The 24,973-nt window shown below is 43.4% G+C and overlaps 1 protein-coding gene and 2 long non-coding RNA genes across 4 annotated transcripts in view; all 3 read left to right on the plus strand.

Annotated features, from left to right (window-relative positions):
• LOC138961442 (transient receptor potential cation channel subfamily A member 1 homolog) overlaps positions 1-24,973 on the plus strand; it is a 71,918-nt gene that overhangs the window by 43,808 nt on the left and 3,137 nt on the right. For both annotated transcript variants that reach the window (XM_070333090.1, XM_070333091.1), the window contains 7 exons: positions 3,108-3,277; positions 15,310-15,439; positions 17,537-17,668; positions 20,444-20,644; positions 21,187-21,366; positions 22,405-22,473; positions 23,994-24,170. In XM_070333090.1, the coding sequence (XP_070189191.1) occupies positions 3,108-3,277; positions 15,310-15,439; positions 17,537-17,668; positions 20,444-20,644; positions 21,187-21,366; positions 22,405-22,473; positions 23,994-24,170 (1,059 nt within the window). The remainder of the gene's footprint in view (positions 1-3,107; positions 3,278-15,309; positions 15,440-17,536; positions 17,669-20,443; positions 20,645-21,186; positions 21,367-22,404; positions 22,474-23,993; positions 24,171-24,973) is intronic.
• On the plus strand, positions 8,492-9,695 carry LOC138961463 (uncharacterized). The gene is made up of 2 exons (XR_011454187.1): positions 8,492-8,804; positions 9,089-9,695. It is a non-coding gene; the product is annotated as an uncharacterized lncRNA (long non-coding RNA).
• On the plus strand, positions 11,294-13,491 carry LOC138961466 (uncharacterized). Its single transcript, XR_011454190.1, has 2 exons — positions 11,294-12,600; positions 12,885-13,491. It is a non-coding gene; the product is annotated as an uncharacterized lncRNA (long non-coding RNA).

Genomic DNA, 24,973 nt, shown 5'->3' on the forward strand with positions numbered 1-24,973 from the left:
TTTCCCTTGGTCAGCAGGACCGTTTACACCGTTAAAAATTCGTGATATCCGTCGGAACTCAAGTGCCGGCACGCAGCCAACGCTAAACACAGGTGTCGGAATTCCAGTTCCGACGCGCAGCGAATGAGTTAAAGGGAAGCTCCACTGTATTATGAAACGGTACTGTTCTACTCATGTAACCTGTCAAGTCATCCACCACAGATCTGTCCAGGGTTTGACCTGGGATGAGAGCATCCTTCAGCTTAGACTCATACATAGACCAAATAACCTGGACCGCCAACTCGTCACGTGACCCTTCGAGGTTACGACGCCGCCTTTCAGGGGCGCTTAGCGTCCGGTTTGAAAGGCCAGCGATTCGAAGACAGTGAAAAGAAAGCACGCTCCAGTTATTTGTGACAATGGGAGGTGACAATGAACTGGATTTTCCAAAACTCCAAACTAAACTTAACAAAACTCATCGAAAAACATGTTCCATATGCACTTTTGCTGAGTTTATTTTAGCATTTTCAGAACTTACCTCGGCAACTTCGTCCATGTTTACAATCGACACCGGATATCACGTCCCCCTGATTTCTGAAAGGCTTGTAAGCGTAGGTTCCTAAATGCGAGAGGCCGCTACCTCGTAATAGAGAGAAAGAGCGGAGAGAGAGCTAGTTGGCGGTCCAGGATAAATGGTCTATGACTGACACCAACTGGGTGGCCGAGTGGTAACGCACTTGCACTCGGAAGCGAGAGGTTGCGAGTTCGACCCTGGGTCAGGGCGTTAGCAATTTTCTGCCCCCTTTCCTAACCTAGGTGGTGGGTTCAAGTGCTAGTCTTTCGGATGAGACGAAAAACCGAGGTCCCTTCGTGTACACTACATTGGGGTGTGCACGTTAAAGATCCCACGATTGACAAAAGGGTCTTTCCTGGCAAAATTGTATAGGCATAGATAAAAAATGTCCACCAAAATACCCGTGTGACTTGGAATAATAGGCCGTGAAAAGTAGGATATGCGCCAAAATGGCTGCGATCCGCTGGTCGATGTGAATGCGTGATGTATTGTGTACAAAATTCCATCTCACACGGCATAAATAGATCCCTGCGCCTTGAGTCTGAGTCTGGAGATACGCGCGCGATATAAGACTTCATATAACATAACATAACATTCAACAGCCTGCATTCTACCAATGCAAATTGCTATTGAATTAGTTTGGTGGCTGCTGATTGGTGGTACGCGGTCAAGTGGATGGATACTCTCCAGTGCTTCATTTTGTTTTAGAGCATGAGGGGTCAAATGACCCCTGACCACTGAAAATGAGGGGTCAATAAAACTGAAAGCGCGCCATACGGGAGATAATCGAGCAGCAAAAAAAAAAAAAAATATGGGGGGGGGGGGAGGGGTGGGGTGTTTAAGAGACTGAGAGAGTCGCTCCAAACAGCAGCTACAGTAAATTTCTTAGAAGTCGGAGAATCTGTCTCCAAAATCGTAAGACAAACAGAAAAGATGTGATGTCAAACCCATGTGCACTGCACACCCTCACCCATTTTCCCCTTCTCCCACGGGTTCAGTAAAAACAGAAAATATTTACTTTCGTCAGACTCACTGACAGCTACAGGAAGCTTGAAAGTGAGTTTGGTCTGTACAAGTCCACTGACTCCAGTTAGCTTTGCCTTCAGCTTCTTCACAGGAGGAGGCGGCATGGCGAAATTGTTCGTTAGATCAACGTGACGTCATGCTCAGTTTTTGAAACACAAGCGGAAATGAAAGACGCTTTCTGAATGAATCAAATTCACTGACACACTTGTAATTCAGTGACTCACTTGTTTAATCTCAAGTCGGCGACCTCCGATCGCTAGCGTGGAGAAATCGGCGACTTAAATGAAAGAAAAAAAGAAAAATTGTTTTTAAATGTGCGCCCGACGGGCGCATAGCACGGCTTCGACGTGCGTCATTTTGAAAAATAACGCGTGAATGGCGCGGGCGCCCCGGCAAAATGAAGCACTGACTCTCATTCCTTTCTTCTTCTTCTTCTTCTTCTGCTCCCGTAAACCATTCTTTTCAAAGCCTGTCAAGACCCGACAGTTAGAGCGAAATCAGCGGCCGCACAGATGTATTGGGCAATAAATGGTAATGACTGTTGTACAACTTGCAAGTCCAAACTGTTGTGCATCTTCTCTTGTTTTTGTTTTGCAAATCATGCTGATGTTTTTTTTCTATTATTACTCTCATTCCTTTCTTCTTCTCCTTCTTCTGCGTTCCCGTAAACCATTCCTTTCAAAGCCTGGCAAGACCTGTGATGTGTGTGTGTGTGCGTGTTTGAGTGTGTGTGTGTGTCACAGTGTGTGCGTGCGTATGTGTGTGTCTGTCTGTCTAAGAAAAAGAGAAGAAAAAAAAAAGACCTGTGATGCTTGACATCATTGTTCACACGGGAAGGAACGTGTGTCTAAACAACAAGCTACAGTGGAACCCCCTTATTAAGACCTCCACAAAACACGCTACAGTGGAACTCTTTCAACACTACCAATTTTGACACATTTCCAAAAAATATCATTAAATATCTGATGCACTTACATTAAATTGGTTTGCTTTTGTGAAATATTTGATTCTTAAATGTTTCTAATTAACATAACATGTACGAGGGTAAATTTAACACATAATCCAAATATTTTCAAAGAAATTGGTATATTATTGGTTTTCGGAAAAAGTTTTGCTCTTTGAGACACCAACACACTTTTGGGTGGGGTTGGAAACACACTTCCAGGTAGAAAACGGTTCATGGGAAACAACTCATCCTTTCTGGCCTATTTAGCAAACTGGCAGTGGAAACGATTGCCTCCCTTTACCGTCTCTGGTGTCTGTGAATTTTTTTTAATACATTTTTCTTCCTACCGCCAGTATACAGGTGCTATGTCGTGAAAAAGTCCACAAAACAAGGTCTGAAAAAAGGAGAGTCAGAAAATGGAGGTGACTTGAAATAAAAGGTTATGAACAGAAAATCTGAAAAAGCAAGGTATCACTGTATATAATCCACTGAACTTGTTCTCTCTGATGCCAGAAACATAGCTCAGCTTACCTCTATCTCTTTGATGTCTTGTGGTTTGACCAATGGCTGTGTCTTTGGCAGGTGAGCTCAGAGCGAGAGATTCTGCTGGACCATCCCCTGGTGACGTCACTGCTCAACCACAAGTGGAACACCTTTGGACGCTTCTTCTACTACCTGTCTTTATTCATCTACTGCATCTTTCTTACCTTCCTCACCGGCTACATCGTGCAAACTGAGCCTCCTCAAAACTAGTAAGTTTTCTTTTCTTTCTCACTGTTTGTCTGTCTCTTTGTCTGTCTGTCTATCTGTCTCTCTCTCTCTGTCTCTCTCTCTGTCTCTGTCTCTCTCTCTCTCTCTGTCTCTCTCCCTCTTTGTCTCTCTTTCTCTCTCTATCTCTCTCTCCCTCTCTCTCTCTCTCTCTCTCTCTCTGTCTCTCTCTCTCTCTGTCTCTCTCTCTCTCTCTCTGTCTCTCTCTCTCTCTCTCTCTATTTGATTTGATTTGAAAATAAGATTTGATTTGATCTCTCTCTCTCTCTCTCTCTCTCTCTCTCTCTCTCTCTCTCTCTCTCTCTCTCTCTCTCTTTCTTTTTCTGTCTCTCTGTTTGTCTGTCTCTCTCTCCTTTTTCTTCTGTCTCTCTCTCTTTCGATACATCTCTCTCAGTCTGTTGTTCCATGTAACTGTCTCTCAGTCTGTTGTTCCATGTAACTGTCTCTCAGTCTGTTGTTCCATGTAACTGTCTCTCACTAAGTTGTTCCATGTAACTGTCTCTCAGTCTGTTGTTCCATGTAACTGTCTCTCAGTCTGTTGTTCCATGTAACTGTCTCTCAGTCTGTTGTTCCATGTAACTGTCTCTCACTAAGTTGTTAATTTAGGTAAATACAGGTAATGCTTTGAAAACTAATATTAAATTACATATTCTTACCCAACTCACATAGATAGCAATAACTTCATTTTGTTGCTAAGGTATTGAAGCACTCATACATGGTAACATGGGGAGGTAACTCTTAAAACAAAACTCTATGCCATATAAGGCATGGTCCATGGTAGTTACGTCCCCTAAGTGTACAACAAAATAATGAACTGTAGCAGACGACAAAACTGCCGACTCTGACTGAACCGTGCACTTCGTCCGCCGCGCGCTACGGAGGCTTTTTTTTTAAGGTATGGCACTGTTTTATCTTCTTTATCTTGCTTTTAAAAAAAAAGTGATCAGTTTGATCATTTTTGTTATCGCGAAAAAACGTTAACTCGAAAAAAAATATTGGTCCCTTTCATTTCGTGTAAAGCGATCTCGACTGTATAGGTAAACTTAATTAACGATGTGGCGGACGTGTGTGAAGCATGTTTGAATCATGGATGTTCAAATGCTGTGTGGAGTACGCTCATTTTTCTGAAAATACACCAAGTTTGTTTGAGAATACTCTAAGTGCAAAACAGGGGTTCCCAGGTCTGGAGAGCGTTTCGTTTTTGTATAACGAGAAGATTTCTTAGCGTTTTTGAAGGTTTTGCCACTTGTCTTTTGAACATTTGTCTGCCATTTTTGACTTTCAATATGGCCGACATCCTAGACATAAAGAGAAACTAAGAGCTCTGCCAAGCAGACTCGCTCACCTGGTTCTCAATCGGGCAAAATGGTTAAAGCTGGCGCTAAACCACGAACTTCTTCTACTACTCATAGCTCTCAAAGTTCTGAGGCAAATAAAAAAAATAGTCTGTTTACGGTAACATAGGCAAAAAAAAAAAGGGTCGGTAGGTCGGGATTCTCAAAAAAACCATACATGTATTTTTAAGTTATTTTGCCAAAAAGAAAGACTTTTTTTTTTTTTTCTCCCTCAAATGCCAAAAAAAAGTTGCGCGAAAAAATAGGGTTGGTCGGGATACCGTAAATAGACTATTTTTTTGTTGTTGCCTAAAGTTTCCTTAGCGAGAAGCCATCTTTAGCTTGGGACTTTATCCTCATACGCAGCATTCTATTCTATTGTTGATAGATAACGCTTCTCCCTCAGTTGACTTTTCGGCTTCGGTTAATAACCACAGGTGTTACAACCATAATGAAGTTAAGCAAGAGGATCTTCTTGCCTTTTTGTCATCGTTTATTCTGAGGTTCAGGGAATGTTAACTGCTGATTGTAAACAAATAGCAAGTTAGGCTTCTCTGCTGCTCCCTTCAGGAGTAGGTAACGCACTGTCGCTCGCAGGTTCGTTCCGAATCTTCTGCAACCATTACGTCTCTGACGTTGTTGCAGAGTCGACAGATGTGTTTAGTTCGGCGTCAGGTTTACCTGTCAACGAACTTTTGTCTGCCTGTCAGACATCAGCACCGCCCAGTCCTCTCGGCGCTTTAGCGTCGCCGGCGGTGTTTTGCGCTCTCACACGGGTTCGTTCAGAGCCGTCTGCAACCATTACGTCTGCCGACGTTGTTGCAGATCCAACAGTGGTGTTGGACTTGTCGTCAGGGGTTCCTTGCGACAAATTTTTGGCTGATTTTCAGACATCAGCACCTCCTGGTCCTCTCGGCGCTTACGCGTCGGCAGGAGGTGTTCTAGGTGAAGTACGCAAACCTGCGGCAACGGTTTCCGCTTTAGCGGAAGTGCAGAACAGGCAAAAGGTTCATTCCTCACGCCAGCCTTATGCCCTACTGGGGTACGGGTTGGGGTGTGAAGAGCATGTGTCCGCTACTTCCGGTAGTAGGACAACAGGATCTTCCGGTTGCCATTCTATGGGTCCGGTTGGTGCTGATGCTTACCAATCCACTGCCAGTTCCGCTTCCGCTTCTGCGGCTGTGGCTTCCGGTGGCAGGACAGTATTGCCTTCTGCCGCTAACACTTCTGTGTTGGTAGTTGGCACACAACAGCCTTCGGCTTCTGGTTCCGCTACTGCGGTTTCCACTGCTACACAGGCTGCATCCACTTCCTCTTCCAGTGTTTCTGCTGGCATGAGACAGGTGGATGAGGGATCCGTTCATGGAGTTCCGGCTTCCGGGAATTTTTCCCAACCTTTTCCGGTTTTGGCACATGTTGCCTCAGCGGGATTGGTTTCCGGTTCTCATCCCTTTGATGATTGTTGGGATACTACTGAACAGGATATGGAAGACGAAGCTTCTGAGGCAGATGAGGTTGCCCCTTTCCGACTTCCGGCTAAGCTGCCATCTTTGTTGGCATTAGCAGCAGAGGTTACTACACGCTATTTCCCTGAGGGGGTAGCTGTAGCATCGTCATCTGCCGTTCCTCCACTCTCAGCGTTGGCTGATTTTGCGCCTTCTCAGGAACAATCTTCGAACTTTAAGTTCTTGGAATCTCCCTCGGTGGCTTTTACACTTGCGAAAGTTTTCTCAAACGATGTTTCTGTTCCACCACTTCCTTTGTTGGCAGCGCATGGTGAAGCTCCTGCTGCGGCTTTGCCGTGACTTGCGTCACCTAGACTAGTGGCTCATTACTCAGTGAGCACTAACCGGAAGCTTCGGCTTACTGCCAATTCTAAGAGCTTGATCACTTCCTTTGCCCTGCCTATGGTACCACTTCCGGTTACACCGGACTTGGCAAGCATTCGACAAGATGGTTATAGCAAGGAGAAACTTTCCGTTTGTAAGGAAAAGGATCTCATTGCTGTGGAAGAATGCAGCCGCTCTTCTTTGGAGTTATCGTCTTTGACTGAGACGCTGATTCGCTCTCTCTCTCGTGCGGTTACGTCCTCATTGGGTTCCGGCTCCACCTTCAGCTTTGCTGATTTGAGCCTTCTCAGGAAAATCTTCGAACTTTAAGTTCTTAGATCCTCCCTCGGTGGCATTTGAACTTGTGGAAGTTTTCTCAAATGATTCTCCTCTTCCACCATTTCCTTTGTTGGCAGCGCTCGGCGAAGCACCTGCTGCGGCGTTGCCTTAGCTTGCGTCACCCGCGCAAGTAGCGCATCACTCGCTGAGCGCTATCCGTAGGCCTCGGTTAACACCAAGCCTAAGAACTTAATTCATTCTTTTGTTCTAACTACGGAACCGCTTCCGGTTACACCGGACTTGACGAACATCCATCAGGATGTTTATAGCAAGGAGAAACTGTCTGTTTGCAAGAACAAGGATCTCCTGGCTGTGGAAGATTGTGGCCGCACTTCTTTACAATTATCGTCTTTGACCAAGACTTTGATTCGTTCTCTCTCTCGTGCGGTTACGTCCTCACTGGATACCTTTGTGTTCCGTCAGGACGCAGATACAAAGGATGTAGCTTTGCTGTTCGCCTGGGAGAAGGTCTCGGCCGAAAGTATGGTTCTTTTGGCGAGACTTTAATCTCTTCCTTGCTCGAAGGTTCTCTTTTCGAGTCTGCTTTTTTGCACGCGGACTCTTCTCTAACAAAGAGAAGCTCACAGCAAAAGGAAAGCGCACGGCAGGCCTCGGCTTTGTCTTGTTATCAAAAGAAAAGCGCTAGGCTGGCCGGTTTCGGCTTTGGCTTTTTATCTCCATGCGCTCTCCTTCTCGGCAGGGCGCTGTGCCCAATACCCACCCCTCTCCCCTCTCGGGGAAGGTTAGCTGTGGGGGTCGGGGGGCAGACAAAAGCACGCTTTCACTCGCACTCTTGGCAGTTATATCATCTGGAGTTTTAGTGCGCTGCATCCCCCTTCTCCCCGCCTTTGTGTTTTGACACAGCGGCTGGTGGGGATTAGGACTCCCACTTCATTGAGGGAGGCACTGGGGCCTTCCTATTGGGTCACTTCCATAGATCGAACGGATGTTTACTTCCACATTTTGATACACAAAACAGATCGGAAGTGGCTACATTCAGGGCGCTGACTTCGATTCTAAGTCAAATGGAATCCATGGCCGCTTTGATCCCTTTGGGGAGACTGTACAAGCGGCCTTTCCTAGAAGTCCTGAACTCCAGGTGGAAACTGGAATTGCTGGGCTGGAACACGTTAAATGTCTAAAGCAGCACCACCCTGATATGGCCCTTCGTGGTCGGCTGGGCGTTAAGCAAACAAACAACGGGCTGGAACATGTTAGTGTCTTTTCTCGACTGGTTCTCTGACACGATCAAACAATGGATTCTCACGCCTTTGCTCATGCAAGGCGTTCCCATTGGTTCTCCCTCCACCATCAAAGCAGTTTTTCTGTCTCTTGTGGAATTTTTTCCCCTTGTCAGGGGAGAACATGTGTTAATTCAATCAGACAACACCACAGTGGCGTTTTATCTCAACAAGCAGGGGGGCCTCTTGCTCCCTATCGCTGCCACATCGAGCATGCGAGATTCTGATGTGGTGTTACCACCACGAGATCTTATTAGCAGCGAAGTACCTTCCTGGGAGGCTGAATGACTTGGCGGACTCTCTAAGTCGGTCGGCCAAGATTGTCCACACAGAATGGACTCTATCTCACCACGCGCTTCTACGCCTCCGGGCGAATTTGGAGAAGCCGCTGATAGACTTATTTGCCACTCGGTACTATCGCCTTCTGCTGATGTTCATGGCTCCCCGTTTGTGACAAACGGATTTGCACATAGATGTATATTGGAGTTATGTGACTCAGGTGTACAAAGTTTCATGGGCCACGAACTTTAAGTGGACACCGCACGGTGAAATAATGTCACTGACGCAGTGCAGTATTGTCGGTGACCAATCAGAGAAGAGTATTGACTGAGGTGGCGTTGTAGAGATAATACAGGCTCAGAGCTTTGCAGACTGTCGACAGGAGAGGACGTGTCTCCTGATTGTAAAGTTGCTCACCGGGCGCTAGAGGTCGTTTGGAGACTCGTGTCGCGGTTACTGAATCAGTAGATTCAGCTGCTGTGTTTACAGGTATTTATTGAATTGATATTTTACTCGGAGATATTATTTTGCTCGGAAATATTGACTTGAGAAATGACCGGGAGAGTCATGTGTGAATTAGCTGGAAAACGTGCGCGGTTGTCAGCCATTGTTGAAAAAGGAATGTTTACATGTTTTTCGGAAATGAATTCGCTTATGAGTTAGCGGGTGTATATACTGTAACCGCATAAGATAGTTGCCGGTAGTGATAAAGAACGTTATAAAAGTTTATTCAAGTATGGAGACTTATGGTAGTTTAAACTTGTGTATTCTAGCACCCCGGGCCGAGTGGGTCACGGACGAATCCCGGGCCGAGAGCGGTCGCGGAAGAGGGAACGAGACGGGAGGTTCTGCCCTCATGCTCCAGCCGTGAGCTGTGGAGATGCTGGAGGGAAAGACGGCGTGAAGCGCTGCGTAACGGGAACCCCGTCCCATTCCACCACACGAGACAGTTGTGTGGGTGGGGTGAAGCAGTGTGTGCCACTGTATTTTGTGAGTACGACTGAGAGAATTTAACCAGCGTGATAGCTGAACAGATACGTTCCCGAGTGAATAACCACGAGACGTCGAGCGTCGTGGGGTTTGTTATCTGTGTATAACAGAACTGAATAGTAACAGAAGAATTGTTTGAGACAGTGTCTTCGTGTGTTTTGAGACAGACGGGCTTTCACGGAACAAAGCCTCAAGTGTTATACGTGTGTGCACGAGAACTGTAGATTGCATGACATAATAACCTGTATGTAATTTTGTGCAGTTTGATTTCTGTGTGTTAACAGAAATAGTACTTTCATGTTGAGCGAAAGTGATCTGTAGAATGGATGTAGAATAATATGTTTATGTTGTGATTGAACATTCAAATAGAGGTACAGGGGCAAAGGGCTATACTGTGTTCTTGTCTTTGTGCCTGGTTGGAATGTGTGTGTGTGTGTGAAGAACAGTTATATAGTAAACAGAGAGTAGCACGCACAATTTTTGATAGGAGTAGATATAGATACATACAGACATGCATACATAAATTCCAGCCGTAACATTTGGTGACCCCGATTACTCTGTGTTAGTATAAATTCATAGTTGTTTCCCTGCTTTGCTAAATTTAATTTTGTCCCCTGTGTTGGGTTTTTCAGAACGTTTTGGCAGTAGGTCACGCAGACTGAGATTTTCAGATTGAGTAGTTGTGTTGTTCATGTCCTGTTTTGTGCTGTTACCGTCTCCAGTTTTACGGTAGTGCTTACTGTACAGTTCTAAGCACTGAGGGAATAGCTTCATTTTTCTTCCTGTGGGGTCTTTCATTTCTTTTTCCTTGCTCTTTTCTGTGTCTTCATTTTGTAAATTAGTTTGAACATTTTTTTTCTTTCTGCTTTGAAATAGGGATCTATCTGTTGTTTATTGCCCTTTGCCTTTGTTAAGTTGTTTAACTTTGATTAATTTTGTTTTTGTTGACTTTGAAATTTTTTAATTTGATTTTGGAATTTTTTTTTGTTTTGTTAGTGTGATTGGTTAGGTTTGTTGATTTTGTAGGTTTGTTGTAAATAATTAAGGAAATTTAATTAGTTGTGATATTGTGATATAGACTTTAATTAGTTTAAGTTTTAGTTTATTTTTGATTTGTTATTTGCTATGGTAGTAGATTAGGTACTTTGAATTTTTTTTTGCCTGAATTTAGTCTGCTGCTTGGTGATTGTGTCACTTTAATATTTTTTTTTTGGGAATTTGCTTTATTTGCCTCCATCTACATTTTTTGTTGTCTTGTTGATCTAAATTAAGTTAATCTCATTAGTACAGTTATTTTAAGCTACTATTTACAACTTTAAATTTGTTGTAGTTTAATATAGAGTGTTTTAATTCATAGATTTTGTTGGTATTTGGTTTTTCCTTTGCTTCCAACTGCGTTTTATTAAGTTGGACTTCACTTATTTTGGCTTTGATTTTCTGATGTAGTACTTAGTTGTTCATTAGTTTTAAGTCTTTACTTGTGTTGCATTTTGAACTTTGAATTTTTCCTCCTATTTGTGGTTTGGGGTTGTTGTTTTGTTTGTACTTGTATATATGTTTTGAACCAAGACTTGTTTTGACTTCATTAACTGAGTATCTGACTTTAATTAAAGTTGTTGGATATTTTTGCGTGAGACTTACGCAAAAACGTATTTGGATATAGTCTTGTATTGACTATTGGTTTTGGTGCCAGATTTGTTGTGGTACTTGACAGATTTCAAGTAGATTGCTTGAACTTGCATTATTCTTTGAAACTTTTTCAAATTTGTTGTTTCTAAACTTGGACATATTTTGGTGTGATTTTGAAAGTTCAAAACTTACACAATGGAGAGCGAAGATGATTATGATGCGTTGTTTGAAAAGTTTGTAAAACAGGCAGAGACTTTGGGTCTGGCTGCAGATAAACGTGAGAAATACGTGAAAGAGAGTTTTGATCGTTTGGAGAGAAAACGAGAAAAAGATGAAAGACAAAAAGAAAAAGAAAGGGAAGAGAAGAAAAATGCAGTTGTTCCGGAGATCGTTCCTCCAGTTAAGAAAGTTGTGCAAAGTTTGAAGCTGGAACATGGTAGTGTCAACGGGAGTGAGTGTACAGTACTCCGTGACACGGGTTGTACGATTTCTGGAGTGCGTAGAGGATTGGTGTCAAAGGACCAGTTTGTCAGTGGTAACGTCACTTGTAAGACATTTGGTGGGGAGGTCATTACTTATCCTCAGGCGAAAGTTAAAGTTGAGACACCTTATGTGTCGGGAGAAATGGTTTGTTGCGTCCTGAATGATCCTGTCGCTGATTTGATAATAGGAAACATTCCGGGGATTTCAGGGAGTGCAGACTGTTTTCCTGATATTGAGGGGGTTACAGCTAGTACAAATCGTGCGCAGGAAAAGAGAAGAAACCATCCTAGTAAACCTTTGGTTCTGACTCCAGATCAGAAGGTTGCGTGTTCGAATGAGAACTTGGCAAAACAACTCAGTCAGTTACAGGCAGAAGTGAACAGATTAAAGTCTAAGTCAAGGGAGACTACTGCTGCTGTAGGCCATGGTGGCACTCGCAGAAAGAGGTCAATAAAATGGATGGACTACTTGTCGAAATTTGCATCAGGAACATGAGAAATCGTACTATGTTGAAAGAGTCGTGGACTCAGGATAAGAAAACTGATGATGCTAAGGAAAGACTTTGTATGGTCGAGCTAGAAAGCAACATGACTGGAAATTGTAAATTAAAAGAAAAACTCAGTGGAATCTTCCTAGAGAAGGAAGAAGTACTTTATCAGACATAAAGTAGTGTTGTTATACATATGGAATCAGTAAATAAGAAAATTTGTTTCTTATGTCAGCTACGACAATTTTGTTCCGTATTGGAATGCGATATTGAAATTATATTGCAGTTCAGTGAAGTAGTTACCCTCTTTTACCTGTTGGCCTAAAGAAAAAGAATAACCTTGGTCGGTCATTTTTTTTTCCGGGAGGAGGGGGTAATGTGACAAACGGATTTGCACATAGATGTATATTGGAGTTATGTGACTCAGGTGTACAAAGTTTCATGGGCCACGAACTTTAAGTGGACACCGCACGGTGAAATAATGTCACTGACGCAGTGCAGTATTGTCGGTGACCAATCAGAGAAGAGTATTGACTGAGGTGGCGTTGTAGAGATAATACAGGCTCAGAGCTTTGCAGACTGTCGACAGGAGAGGACGTGTCTCCTGATTGTAAAGTTGCTCACCGGGCGCTAGAGGTCGTTTGGAGACTCGTGTCGCGGTTACTGAATCAGTAGATTCAGCTGCTGTGTTTACAGGTATTTATTGAATTGATATTTTACTCGGAGATATTATTTTGCTCGGAAATATTGACTTGAGAAATGACCGGGAGAGTCATGTGTGAATTAGCTGGAAAACGTGCGCGGTTGTCAGCCATTGTTGAAAAAGGAATGTTTACATGTTTTTCGGAAATGAATTCGCTTATGAGTTAGCGGGTGTATATACTGTAACCGCATAAGATAGTTGCCGGTAGTGATAAAGAACGTTATAAAAGTTTATTCAAGTATGGAGACTTATGGTAGTTTAAACTTGTGTATTCTAGCACCCCGGGCCGAGTGGGTCACGGACGAATCCCGGGCCGAGAGCGGTCGCGGAAGCGGGAACGAGACGGGAGGTTCTGCCCTCATGCTCCAGCCGAGGGCTGTGGAGACGCTGGAGGGAAAGACAGCGTGAAGCGCTGCGTAACGGGAACCCCGTCCCATTCCACCACACGAGACAGTTGTGTGGGTGGGGTGAAGCAGTGTGTGCCACTGTATTTTGTGAGTACGACTGAGAGAATTTAACCAGCGTGATAGCTGAACAGATACGTTCCCGAGTGAATAACCACGAGACGTCGAGCGTCGTGGGGTTTGTTATCTGTGTATAACAGAACTGAATAGTAACAGAAGAATTGTTTGAGACAGTGTCTTCGTGTGTTTTGAGACAGACGGGCTTTCACGGAACAAAGCCTCAAGTGTTATACGTGTGTGCACGAGAACTGTAGATTGCATGACATAATAACCTGTATGTAATTTTGTGCAGTTTGATTTCTGTGTGTTAACAGAAATAGTACTTTCATGTTGAGCGAAAGTGATCTGTAGAATGGATGTAGAATAATATGTTTATGTTGTGATTGAACATTCAAATAGAGGTACAGGGGCAAAGGGCTATACTGTGTTCTTGTCTTTGTGCCTGGTTGGAATGTGTGTGTGTGTGTGAAGAACAGTTATATAGTAAACAGAGAGTAGCACGCACAATTTTTGATAGGAGTAGATATAGATACATACAGACATGCATACATAAATTCCAGCCGTAACACCGTTCCCGGACCCCGAAGCATGGAAGATCAACGCTCTCGAAATTACTTTGAGCGGCCTGCCGGTCGCACCGTAGGGGCTCATTCAACCTTGGTTTCCAGGCCTTCTAAAGCTGGCAAGAGGGCACTGTTTTTACACTCGAGCCACATGGGTGGCTACTGTACGGGAATCACGGGGGCTTCTGCCTCAACTCTGGATTTGGTCCAGAGATCCCATGGGGGTTCATCGTCTTCGTTTTACATATTGCATTGACTGGCGTAATGTTAACGGAAAGAACTCCACTTCTCCCCGTTCAATGCAGGTGGCGAACCACCTTTCCTGGCTTTCCGAATTTTCTCCCATGTCTTAGAAGTAAAACGATACGCGATAGCAGTTACACTGAAACAGCTAGATCACACTATTTCACTTGGGGGCGTCATCGCCAGCGTGATTAAGGGAGCCTCCCTTCGGTTGGCTGAAAACAAATCTCTATTCCCGACTTGGGATTTGCTCCTAGTTTTGGAGCATTTGAGATCGGATTCTTCGATCCGTTACAAAAAGCTAGCCTTGCTAATCTAACACGGAAAGTGGTCATGCTTACTCTACTAGCTTCTGAGAGAAGTGGGAGTAAGTGCATTTTCTGTCTGGTTTTGCTATAGGCATCTCTTTGGAGAAAGACGGATCTATGGCGCTTAGGTTTCGTTCAATATTTCTGGCAAATAAGCAGAAACCGGAGAAACCAGCTCCGATAATACAATTCAAACCACTTAGCAATATTTTGGCTCCGCCAGAGCCATATTTTACCAATTGAACATTTCAAGTTTTGAAAACTTTTCTGACTCGCACTGATCCGTTTAGATCACCAAAACAAAGGCTCTTGTTCATATCCATCAACACTGGTAGAGGCAATGACTTAGTGAAGTCAACCTTAGCTAGATGGACTGCCACATTGATTAGGCATGCCTACAAGTGGTGGCAAGAAAAAAAGGGGGGGGGGGGCAGTCAGTCCTCCCTCTTCAGGCAGCACGGACTCAAGAAGTCAGAGTGTGGGCCTCTTCTTTAGCTGTACTCAAGTCTGGAAGACTTGCAGAAGTTTTGAATGCAGCTTATTGGACGTCCAAGGACGTATTCATGAGTTTCTATCTGCGGGATATATCTAGTACCCGCTATTATAGTACACATGGTCTGCCAGCTGTAGTCGCTGCCGGACAAGTACTTACAAGATATTGACTGTGAATATTTTCCCACCACCTTAATTAGCAATCTGCTATCTATGTGAGTTGGGTAAGAATATGTAATTTAATATAAAGTTTCAAAAGTAAACTTTGATTTGATTAATATACTTACCAACTCACATACTGAATTCCCTCCCAACCTGCCCCGCATATTGTGTTTAAAGGGGTATGTGTTTCAGAACGGAATGAGTGTCACCGGTGTATGTTCGGCGCATGCGCAGGACACCGGTAGGGGACGTAACTACCATGGACCATGCCTTATATGGCATATAGTTTTGTTTTAAGAGTTACCTCCCCATGTTACCATGTATGAGTGCTTCAATACCTTAGCAACAAAATGAAGTTATTGCTATCTATGTGAGTTGGTAAGTATATTAATTAAATCAAAGTTTAAATTTGAAACTTTATATTTATCGGCAACAAAAAGGTAAAGAGATGCTGTGATTTTATATTACAGCGGCAATGATAGTGCAATGCTTGAAAACAACATGTGTGACAACTTGACCAGAACCTACAGCCAGCATCTCTTCTCCCAGATTGGTACCTACGTGATCCTTGCTTTGGCAGCTTTCAATCTGCTGAAGGAGGTAAGAGACGCTGTGCTATGCTATGCTATGCTATGCTATGCTATGCTATGCTATGCTATGCTATGCTAACTTGTTTCTTCTGTCCCCAGAACTAGTGTCTATTTGGGACATGACGTGATTATATTATGCTAAGGAGGTAAGAGAACCACAGTCAAACCTGTTTATAACAAGAAATTCCTCCGAGGTAGGAAAAACACCCCCGTTGGTCAAAGGGAAATAACCATTCTCACTGCCACCAACTGAGAAGGTTATTTCCCTTTGACCATTAATATGTCCCTCTATAAGTCCTTGTATAATTTTAATCCACCAATAACTCCCTAACCGTGTGTTTGACTGGTCCCAATTTTTGTAAGGACCGTCTCAGGAATGTATAGAACCTGTTCACCAAGTTTGGTGACGATCGGTCCGTTCATTCTTGAGATCTATATGCGAACACAAACACACAAACAACAAACAAACAAACACATCGACCGAATCCTATACACACCCCTATACCAGGGGTGTAATTACCCCTTAAGCGACTAACCAAAAGTGGTCTTCATAGCCAGGTGGTCACTATAGAAAAGTGAATAGTGTAGGGAAGCACCTTGTCAGGTGTTTTTTTGGGGGGATGGCCGCAATCAAGAAGTGTATTTTAAACTTTAAAAGGTACCTTCCTTCATGTTGTGGACTATAATGTAAGTCATGATAGATGCGAGAATGCATTTTCTTCCTTCCACTTGTTCAGTTAACAAAAATCAACAAGTGGGATGCGTTTTGTGCAGTGAAAATTTTTTTTGCTGAATTAATTTTGTAAGTAAAGTAATACCTTTGATAAATGATTCTGTGATTTATTTTGAAAGTTCTCTCCATCATAAAAGAAGAAGCCTTTTGTGTTTGTTGGGGCTGTAGTTTGTCTTCTTTATTGACCTGTAGGTCACGGTTGTTGTGAGTATTTCATTTTCCCGCAGTGGGGCACTGCGGTTATGAAATTAAAGGCCCCTCCTGTTTTTGGAACCGCAGGAGCTTTCTAGTTTGCTGTTAGGTAGATTTTTGGTTCCTCTTTCCTGTCATGCTCTCTTTTTCTTCATGAATTCTTTTCTTTTTTCTGCCTTCTTGCTCATTCACCTGTATTTTTTCCAAAAATCTCTTCTCTTGCCGCTTGTCTCGCGATTCATGTATAGTTTAATCTGTTAGTGTTCTGATGTAAGTCCAGCAGTAGATAGGTTAAGCCTATTTTAACATACTGGAAACTGGTAATCTTCCAGTAGGTATTAATTTAGTTTTACTAAAGCCTGCTGGGACACAAGTAATGGGTTAGTGCATTTGTAAACAGGAATCGCTTGACAAGTGGCCCCCTTCATCCCCCCCTTCCTCGTCCTGATATGGCTCTGCGTAGTCGGCTGGACGTTAAGCAACAAATAAACAAACAAACAAGTATTTCATTTTGTCTGTAAATAAACATGCCATAAAGTTAACTTTTCTAAGATTTAAGATTTCTTTGTAAGTCCTCAAAAAGTTGGTTCCACTGTATCTTGTTTGTCTTCTTTAACAACTGATAGGTCACGGTTGTTGTGAATGTTTTGTTTTTTGGCTCACGTAAGTGTAGCCTATGCGATCGTAACTTTGTCTGTCTGTGCGTGTGTGCGTATGTGCGTGCGTCGTGCGTGTGTATGTCTGTGGTAGAAACTCTAACATTTGAAGACGTCACATTACATTGACGTCACATTATGACGTAAGAGGGTTAGACGTCACGCGAAGGAAGTACTGAAAGTCTCGGTCATTATTATTTTGAGCGGGCCGAGACTAGTTGGCAGTCGTGTCCCTGTAAGTAGGCTACATGCAGACAGACAGATCTAGATCTAGTGTCTCGCTTTCTTGCACAGTTTCACCTATGCTCTTTCTGTGTGTGTGTGTGTGTGTGTGTGTGTGTGTGTGTGTGTGTGTGTGTGTGTGTGTGTGTGTGTGTGTGTGTGTGTGTGTGTGTTACTGTTTGTCGATTTCTTACGTGAGCCTTGATGGCTTCGCCTCTTGTTTCTATAATCAAACATGCCATAAACTACACCTTTTTTTGAGTACATGTGTCACTAATTCTTGGTTTTGATGCTGTGTTTGCAGATGCTTCAGATCTACCAGGCGAAGCTGGCATACCTGGGCTGGACCAACCTGATCGAGTGGACCACGTACATCACAGCCCTGCTGCTCGTTGTCAGCTTCAACGAGTGTCAGCGCACCACGGGATACAGATATGTTAGTCTATGAATCACTTTTGCAAGGATGAAAGTTCTCACCTCGAAATCTGAAATTCTGAATGTTGAAAATGATTTTTGAAATAAGTTTTCAGATTTTGAAAAAAGACAGGTGGAAATGTTTCGAAATTATTATTATTTTTTTTTTAAACATTTCTTTGGGTGTAGTGGCTCGAGATTGTAGCAAAATCCCTAAATGGCTCTATTTTCTGGGTGCTCCGCTTCCTAGAGCTTAACAGGGATGCTGTTCCTTGACCCAGATCTCCCTACAGTCTGAGAAAATCAGGTGGTCTTACCATGGAGAGAGTTGTAAAATGGAGGTTCCTGTAGATCAACAGACGTTACAAACTGAAAATCTGGTCTTACCATGGAGAGAGTTGTAAAATGGAGGTTCCTGTAGATCAACAGACGTTACAAACTGAAAATCTGGTCTTACCATGGAGAGAGTTGTAAAATGGAGGTTCCTGTAGATCAACAGACGTTACAAACTGAAAATCTGGTCTTACCATGGAGAGAGTTGTAAAATGGAGGTTCCTGTAGATCAACAGACGTTACAAACTGAAAATCTGGTCTTACCATGGAGAGAGTTGTAAAATGGAGGTTCCTGTAGATCAACAGACGTTACAAACTGAAAATCTGGTCTTACCATGGAGAGAGTTGTAAAATGGAGGTTCCTGTAGATCAACAGACGTCACAAACTGAAAATCTGCTCTGAAAATGGAGAGAGTTGTAAAATGGAGGTTCCTGTAGATCAACAGACGTCACAAACTGAAAATCTGCTCTGAAAATGGAGAGAGTTGTAAAATGGAGGTTCCTGTAGATCAACAGACGTTACAAACTGAAAATCTGGAAAGCTAGGGTCTTAAAGGTCCTTGTCTTCATTTTTATACCGAAATCGCCATTTGACCATTAAAATGCAGAGTCTATTATCTAAAATTATCAACAATACACCCCTTTCGATCAGGAAAGACGAAGCCAGTGTAGCCGTTTGAAAATTCATTGTAGTATTCCAGCGTTGTACTCATAGTAGGATATGCTTATTTGGAAAATGCCAAGCGCAAAACTCCTCTCTAATCCCGTGCATTTTGTGCGTTTAAAAAAAAGCGTGGACAGCGCTCCAGTGTCAAACTGTTGCTGCACTTGTTTGGGCGTGGCTATAAGCATAGTGACATGAATTTGATTGGTCAGTATTTTTAGACAAAGCACATGTTCTCAGCAAACGGAAAACAAAATATTGGAAGCGCGAGTCACGCTACCCAAAAATAAAATCTTTTTTTTTTTACATACCGTACTTTCCGGGTGACAAGGCGCTTTGTTATCTAAGACGCACCCCCTTCTTTTTAAAAAAAAATTGTAATCCAGTCACCCATTGGACGCAGGGGGCCAATAGGGCGCACCAAAATGACCCAGTTTTTGCCATGAGAGGTGGTTCCCCTGTCATATCTGAGAGAGGAAACACTTCCTGCATCGGGGTCAGTGACCGGTCAGTGACCAAAGGCATTGTGATAGCTGGGTGGCCTTGTTAAAAGACACGACCTTCTTCCCAGGGGTCAATGACCCAGTTTTTGCCATGAGAGGTGGTTCCCCTGTCATATCTGAGAGAGGAAACACTTCCTGCATCGGGGTCAGTGACCGGTCAGTGACCGAGTTTAACAGAGTGGAAATCTGTGTGTGCGGCCAGATCAAAGGCAGGGCAGTACCTAGTAGCTGAAACATGCATTATCACAAGTTGTTTGACTGGTACTCAAGCGGTCTCTTTGATTTTTTTCGTATTTCATACACGGATTAGGCGCTTCGTTATACAAGACGCAGGGGTCGAACTCGAGGAAAAAAGTCGCGCCTTATGACCCGGAAAGTACGGTATATTTTTTTTTTCTATAACTTTTTTCCCCATGGTTCATTCATCATCTGACATAACTTTTTAGCAAAATCTAACCATAAGATTATTGAAAAAAAGCAAAAATGTAGACGACCACCTTTAAAAGGGGGTTTTCACTTTGGTGCATTTTGTTTCCAAGTAAGATTGAGCCCCAGTAGCATTTACTGTAATTTGAAAGCATCTTACTGTGATCTGAAAGTGTCTGAAATAGACATCAACCTCAGTCTTAAAAAATTCCTAATCCCCCTTCGTAGGCATGGAAACGATTCTGTAATCCATGTGAGAGGTTGGTGGGTTAATTAGAGAAACACGAAAATATCAATCAATCAATCAATCAATGAGTCTTATATCGCGCATATTCCGTGGGTACAGTTCTAGGCGCTCTGCAGTGATGCCGTGTGAGATGAAATTTTATACGGCCAGTAGATTGCAGCCATTTCAGCGCATATTTACCTTTCACGGCCTATTATTCCAAGTCACACGGGTATAGGTAGACAATTATTAACTGTGCCTAAGCAATTTTGCCAGGAAAGACCCTTTTGTCAATCGTGGGATCTTTAACGTGCACACCCAATGTAGTGTACACGGGGGGAGGTTCGGACACCGAAGAGAGTCTGCACACAAAGTTGACTCTGTGAAATAAATTTCCGCCGAACCTGGGATCGAACTCACGCTGACAGCGGCCAACTGAATACAAATCCAGCGCGCTACCAACTGAGCTATACCCAGCATGCTTCCTCCGAAAGCGGCGTATGGCTGCCTGTATTGCGGGGTGAAAACGATCATACAGGTAAATACACACTTGTGCCAAACACACAAGTGTATGTGGGAGTTGCAGCCAATGAACGAAGAAGAAGTAGAAGAAACAGTTTTAAAAAAACTTGTATCTTGTTCCAGGAGTGGCAGTGGTCGTTGGGAGCGATTTCGGTGTTCCTGGCCTGGATCAACCTGGTGCTGTTCATCCAGAAGTTTCCAGCGCTGGGAATCTACGTCGTCATGTTCACTGACGTCCTCTACACCTTCGCCCAGTTCTTCGCCGTCTTCTTCCTCTTCATCGTCGCCTTTGCCATGGCTTTCTACACCGTCCTGCAGCAGCAGGTTTGATTTTTGGTGATGCAGTTTTGGCTAGTTGTGGTGTTATTAGTGTAGGGATGAGGGTGGACTGTTTTGGTATGTTGGGTTTGTGTATACGTGCTTATATGTGCTTGAATGTGGTGTATGGGTTAGTGTGTGTGTGTGTGTGTGTGTGTGTGTGTGTGTGTGTGTGTGTGTGTGTGTGTGTGTGTGTCTGTGTGTGTGTGTGTGTGTGTGTGCAATTTTGTGCATGTTTGTGTGTGTGCGTATATGTGTATATCTTGAACTCTGTTTAAGAGTATTGTTGTATGTACATGCCTCTTGTGTTGCATGTGTGTGTGCATATTGTTATGCTTTTATCTGTGTGTGTATAGGTGTGTCTGTCTGTGTGCATGCCTTCATAGGTGTATGTTTGTGTCTGTGTGTTTGTTCATGTATCACCTTAACAACTTTCATCAAATTTTGAATCCATAAGAAGGGGGTTGAGTTGAAAGACTGGTAAATGTTTTTAACTTTCTCATATTTTCTTTGTGCATCGATTTGACAGCGTCTCGGTTTCTTTACAGGATCCGTTCACCAACGTGCCAAAGTCCCTGATCAAGACGTCCGTGATGATGATCGGAGAGTTTGAGTTTGACGCCATCTTTAACACCCCGGAAGAAAATCGTGTGCTGTACGTTACAGTCAGCTACATCATCTTCGTCGCCTTCCTCATCATCATGTCCATCCTGCTCATGAACTTGCTGGTAAGATCACATGACTGCTGTAGAATGGGCCAATTTCAGCATGTAAGAAATTTGCTGATCAGTACAGTGGATCCCCTTTTGTTTGTTTGTTCGTTCATGGGCTGAAACTCCCACGGCTTTTACGTGTATGACCGTTTTTACCCCGCCATTTAGGCAGCCATACGCCGCTTTCGGGGGAGCATGCTGGGTATTTTCGTGTTTCTATAACCCACCGAACTCTGACATGGATTACAGGATCTTTTTCGTGCGCACTTGGTCTTGTGCTTGCGTGTACACACGGGGGTGTTCGGACACCGAGGAGAGTCTGCACACAAAGTTGACTCTGAGAAATAAATCTCTCGCCGAACGTGGGGACGAACTCACGCTGACAGCCGCCAACTGGATACAAATCCAGCGCGCTACCGACTGAGCTACATCCCCGCCCGGATCCCCTTTTAAGATTCCAGCCCCTCCCCTTTGTGAGACCTAATTTTTGTTTAGATATTCTGGGCATGATGTCTGTAAACTTACCTCCCTTTTAAGAGCTGATTTTTTTTTCCAGATTTTATTTTAGGTCTAAGATAAAAGAGGAGGGTCCTGGGGGGTGGGGGGGAGGGAGGTCCTCTGTAGTTGGGTGTGAGTGAGAGACATGTGGACAAATTGCTGGTCAGCCATCTGATTATGATTGTGGCTCTGCAGAGGTGTTGCTAGGATATGTTTTCCCTGTAAATTTGACAAAATTGCCATAAATTCTCTGCGATTTTTTTGCATCCCATTCCTCCCCCCCGTTACAAAAAGTCAGCAATTTCTGTGAATCTTAAAAAGTCAGCAATTTCTGTGAAGCTAAAAAAGTTCTGACGTTTTCTCTGTCTATATTTGTGTGAACAAGTGAGTGTGTCTGAGTCTGTGTGTGAGAGCACTGAAGTATTGATGCCATATTTGTATTTGAGGTGATCCATGTAAATCATGTGCATGGGAATAGAGCTGGAGTATCTTTGCATGAGATGTGTGTCTAAAGTCTAAATGGTGCTGACAGCAGAACGTGATGTGTGTGAACAGGTGGGTCTGGCTGTCGACGACATCAAGGCTGTACAAGAGCAGGCTGCCCTCAAGCGTATGGCCATGCAGGTGAGCTTTCTTTTAATAGAAGATGTTGGGAAATAACTCTGCTGGGTGTGTATGGGTTGTGAAAGAGTGACTACTCTTGCTTTTAGTGAGGCAAACTTTCAATCAATATGAGGCTTATATCGCTCGTATTCCGTGGGTACAGTTCTAAGCGCAGGGGGTTATTTATTTATTTTTTAAAAAAGATTTTTTTTATGCGATTTATTTATGCCGTGTGGGATGGAATTTTTTTACACAATACATCACGCATTCACATCGGCCAGCAGATCGCAGCCATTTCGGCGCATATCCTACTTTTCACGGCCTATTATTCCAAGTCACACGGGTATTTTGGTGGACATTTTTATCTATGCCTATACAATTTTGCCAGGAAAGACCCTTTTGTCAATCGTGGGATCTTTAACGTGCACACCCCAATGTAGTGTACACGAAGGGACCTCGGTTTTTCGTCTCATCCGAAAGACTAGCACTTGAACCCACCACCTAGGTTAGGAAAGGGGGGAGAAAATTGCTAACGCCCTGACCCAGGGTCGAACTCGCAACCTCTCGCTTCCGATCGCAAGTGCGTTACCACTCGGCCACCCAGTCCACTCGGCCACCCAGTCCACTCGGCCACCCAGTCCACTCGGCCACCCAGTCCACTCGGCCACCCAGTCCCAGCTTTCTACACATGCTCCTTATAATCCATGTTTCAGACACACCCCTCGCTAGTGACTGGCCTATAATGTCTGGTGGGAAAGTTTGACTCACTAAAAGCAAGAGTATTCACTCTTCCTGACCCTCAAACATTTTTTGACCCTTTGAAAAAAAAAATTAAAAAATCTCAATTTTGCAGACTTAACAAGGGAAGCTACTCTTCACTGACATCTAGCTCCAGCCACATGCACCTGTGAAAATAGAAAAACCTTCTCTAATCCTAAAATTAAAAAAAATGAAATAACTGACCTACCACCCCTATTTTTGGGTATTATTATTATTATTATTATTATTGTGATCATTTTTATGCGCCTAATCTAGATATAGCCCTAGGCGCTTACATATTAATTTCTGCCGTTTGAAATGGAATTTTTCACAGACAGACAGACAAACAGACATTTTTTACACACAATATATAACGCATTCACATCGGCCAGTAAAGCTCAGTAGCCTATTAGGCGAGCATTCACCTTTCACGGCCTTTATTCCAAGTCAAACGGGTATTTGGTGGACATTTTTATCTATGCCTATACAATTTTGCCAGGAAAGACCCTTTTGTCAATCGTGGGATCTTTAACGTGCACACCCCAATGTAGTGTACACGAAGGGACCTCGGTTTTTCGTCTCATCCGAAAGACTAGCCCTGAATTGTCATCTAAAACATTTTCATTTTGTGGCCTTAAATCCCAAATCATGTGGGTAGGTTTTATATTATGTGCCTGTGAGCCCTTTAAAAAAAAGTACATGTTTTTTGGTGGTTTTTTTTTATACTAATTGCACTGTTCTCATTTTTTGCAATATTCACAGCTAGTGGTGTGATTTTTCAGGTTGAACTAGCCCTAGACGTGGAGAGGGTGATCCCAGACTTCATTCGTCGTAAAGCCTTCGTCAAGAAGAAGACCATCCGCCCCAACACCATGTTCAAGAATCCTTTCACTCGCATCTTCATCACGCAGACTGGCCTCACTGCAAAATCCCTGCAGGAGCATCTGAACCCAGAGCTGGTCAGTAGTATTGCTAGATCACTACTTAAAGGCACAGTAAGCCTCCCGTAAACCATCACAGATCCTGTCAGGCTTTTACACACAGTATAAACACCCTTCCATTTGAACGCTCGCCAAACAGGAACATCCTAGGTGCCCTACGTAAAGAGCAGGGTCACGCAAGGTCGTGGTTCTTGTAGCGGACGACGGTTTATGACGTCGCCAGTTCCTCTGAACAGCCAAAAGCCATCGCTAGAGTTCTTGTGAACCACAGCCGTTTGTTTTGTGCATAGTCAGAGGTAAATAATAGCGTGCTATTGCAGATAAGCTCACAGCAAGCCGCATTCAAATTACAAACTGACGACTGCATTGTGAAAAAGGGAAACTGGATCACACAGGTTCACGATGGCTCAGGGGTAAGATAAACCACGAAAAAATAAATTCTTTGAAAATTGCTCGCTCTTTACGGAGGGCACCTAGGATGTTCTCAAGCGGTGAGTGTTTAAATGAAAGGGTATTTGTACTGTGTGTAAAAGCCTGACAGTATCTGTGATGGTTTACGGGAGGCTTACTGTGCCTTTAATGACAATACGAAAACGAGTAAGGAAGATTTCAGTCTCACATCCAAGTCTCTGTAGCTGCAGGTTAAAGTTACAGTGGAACTTACAAAATGAATTCAGGAAAAACATCCTAGTCTGTACAGAACAGAGTCAGGTTGAAGTTTTTTGTGTGCTATTGACCAAGCCAATGGATGCTCTTGCCTAATGTAAAATCCCTTATAGGTCTGTGGTGGTGAACATGGTAGCGTACAGGAGAAGGATGGT

The sequence above is a fragment of the Littorina saxatilis genome, linkage group LG3 (genome assembly GCF_037325665.1).
Source record: "Littorina saxatilis isolate snail1 linkage group LG3, US_GU_Lsax_2.0, whole genome shotgun sequence".
Classification (NCBI taxonomy): Eukaryota; Metazoa; Mollusca; class Gastropoda; order Littorinimorpha; family Littorinidae; genus Littorina; species Littorina saxatilis.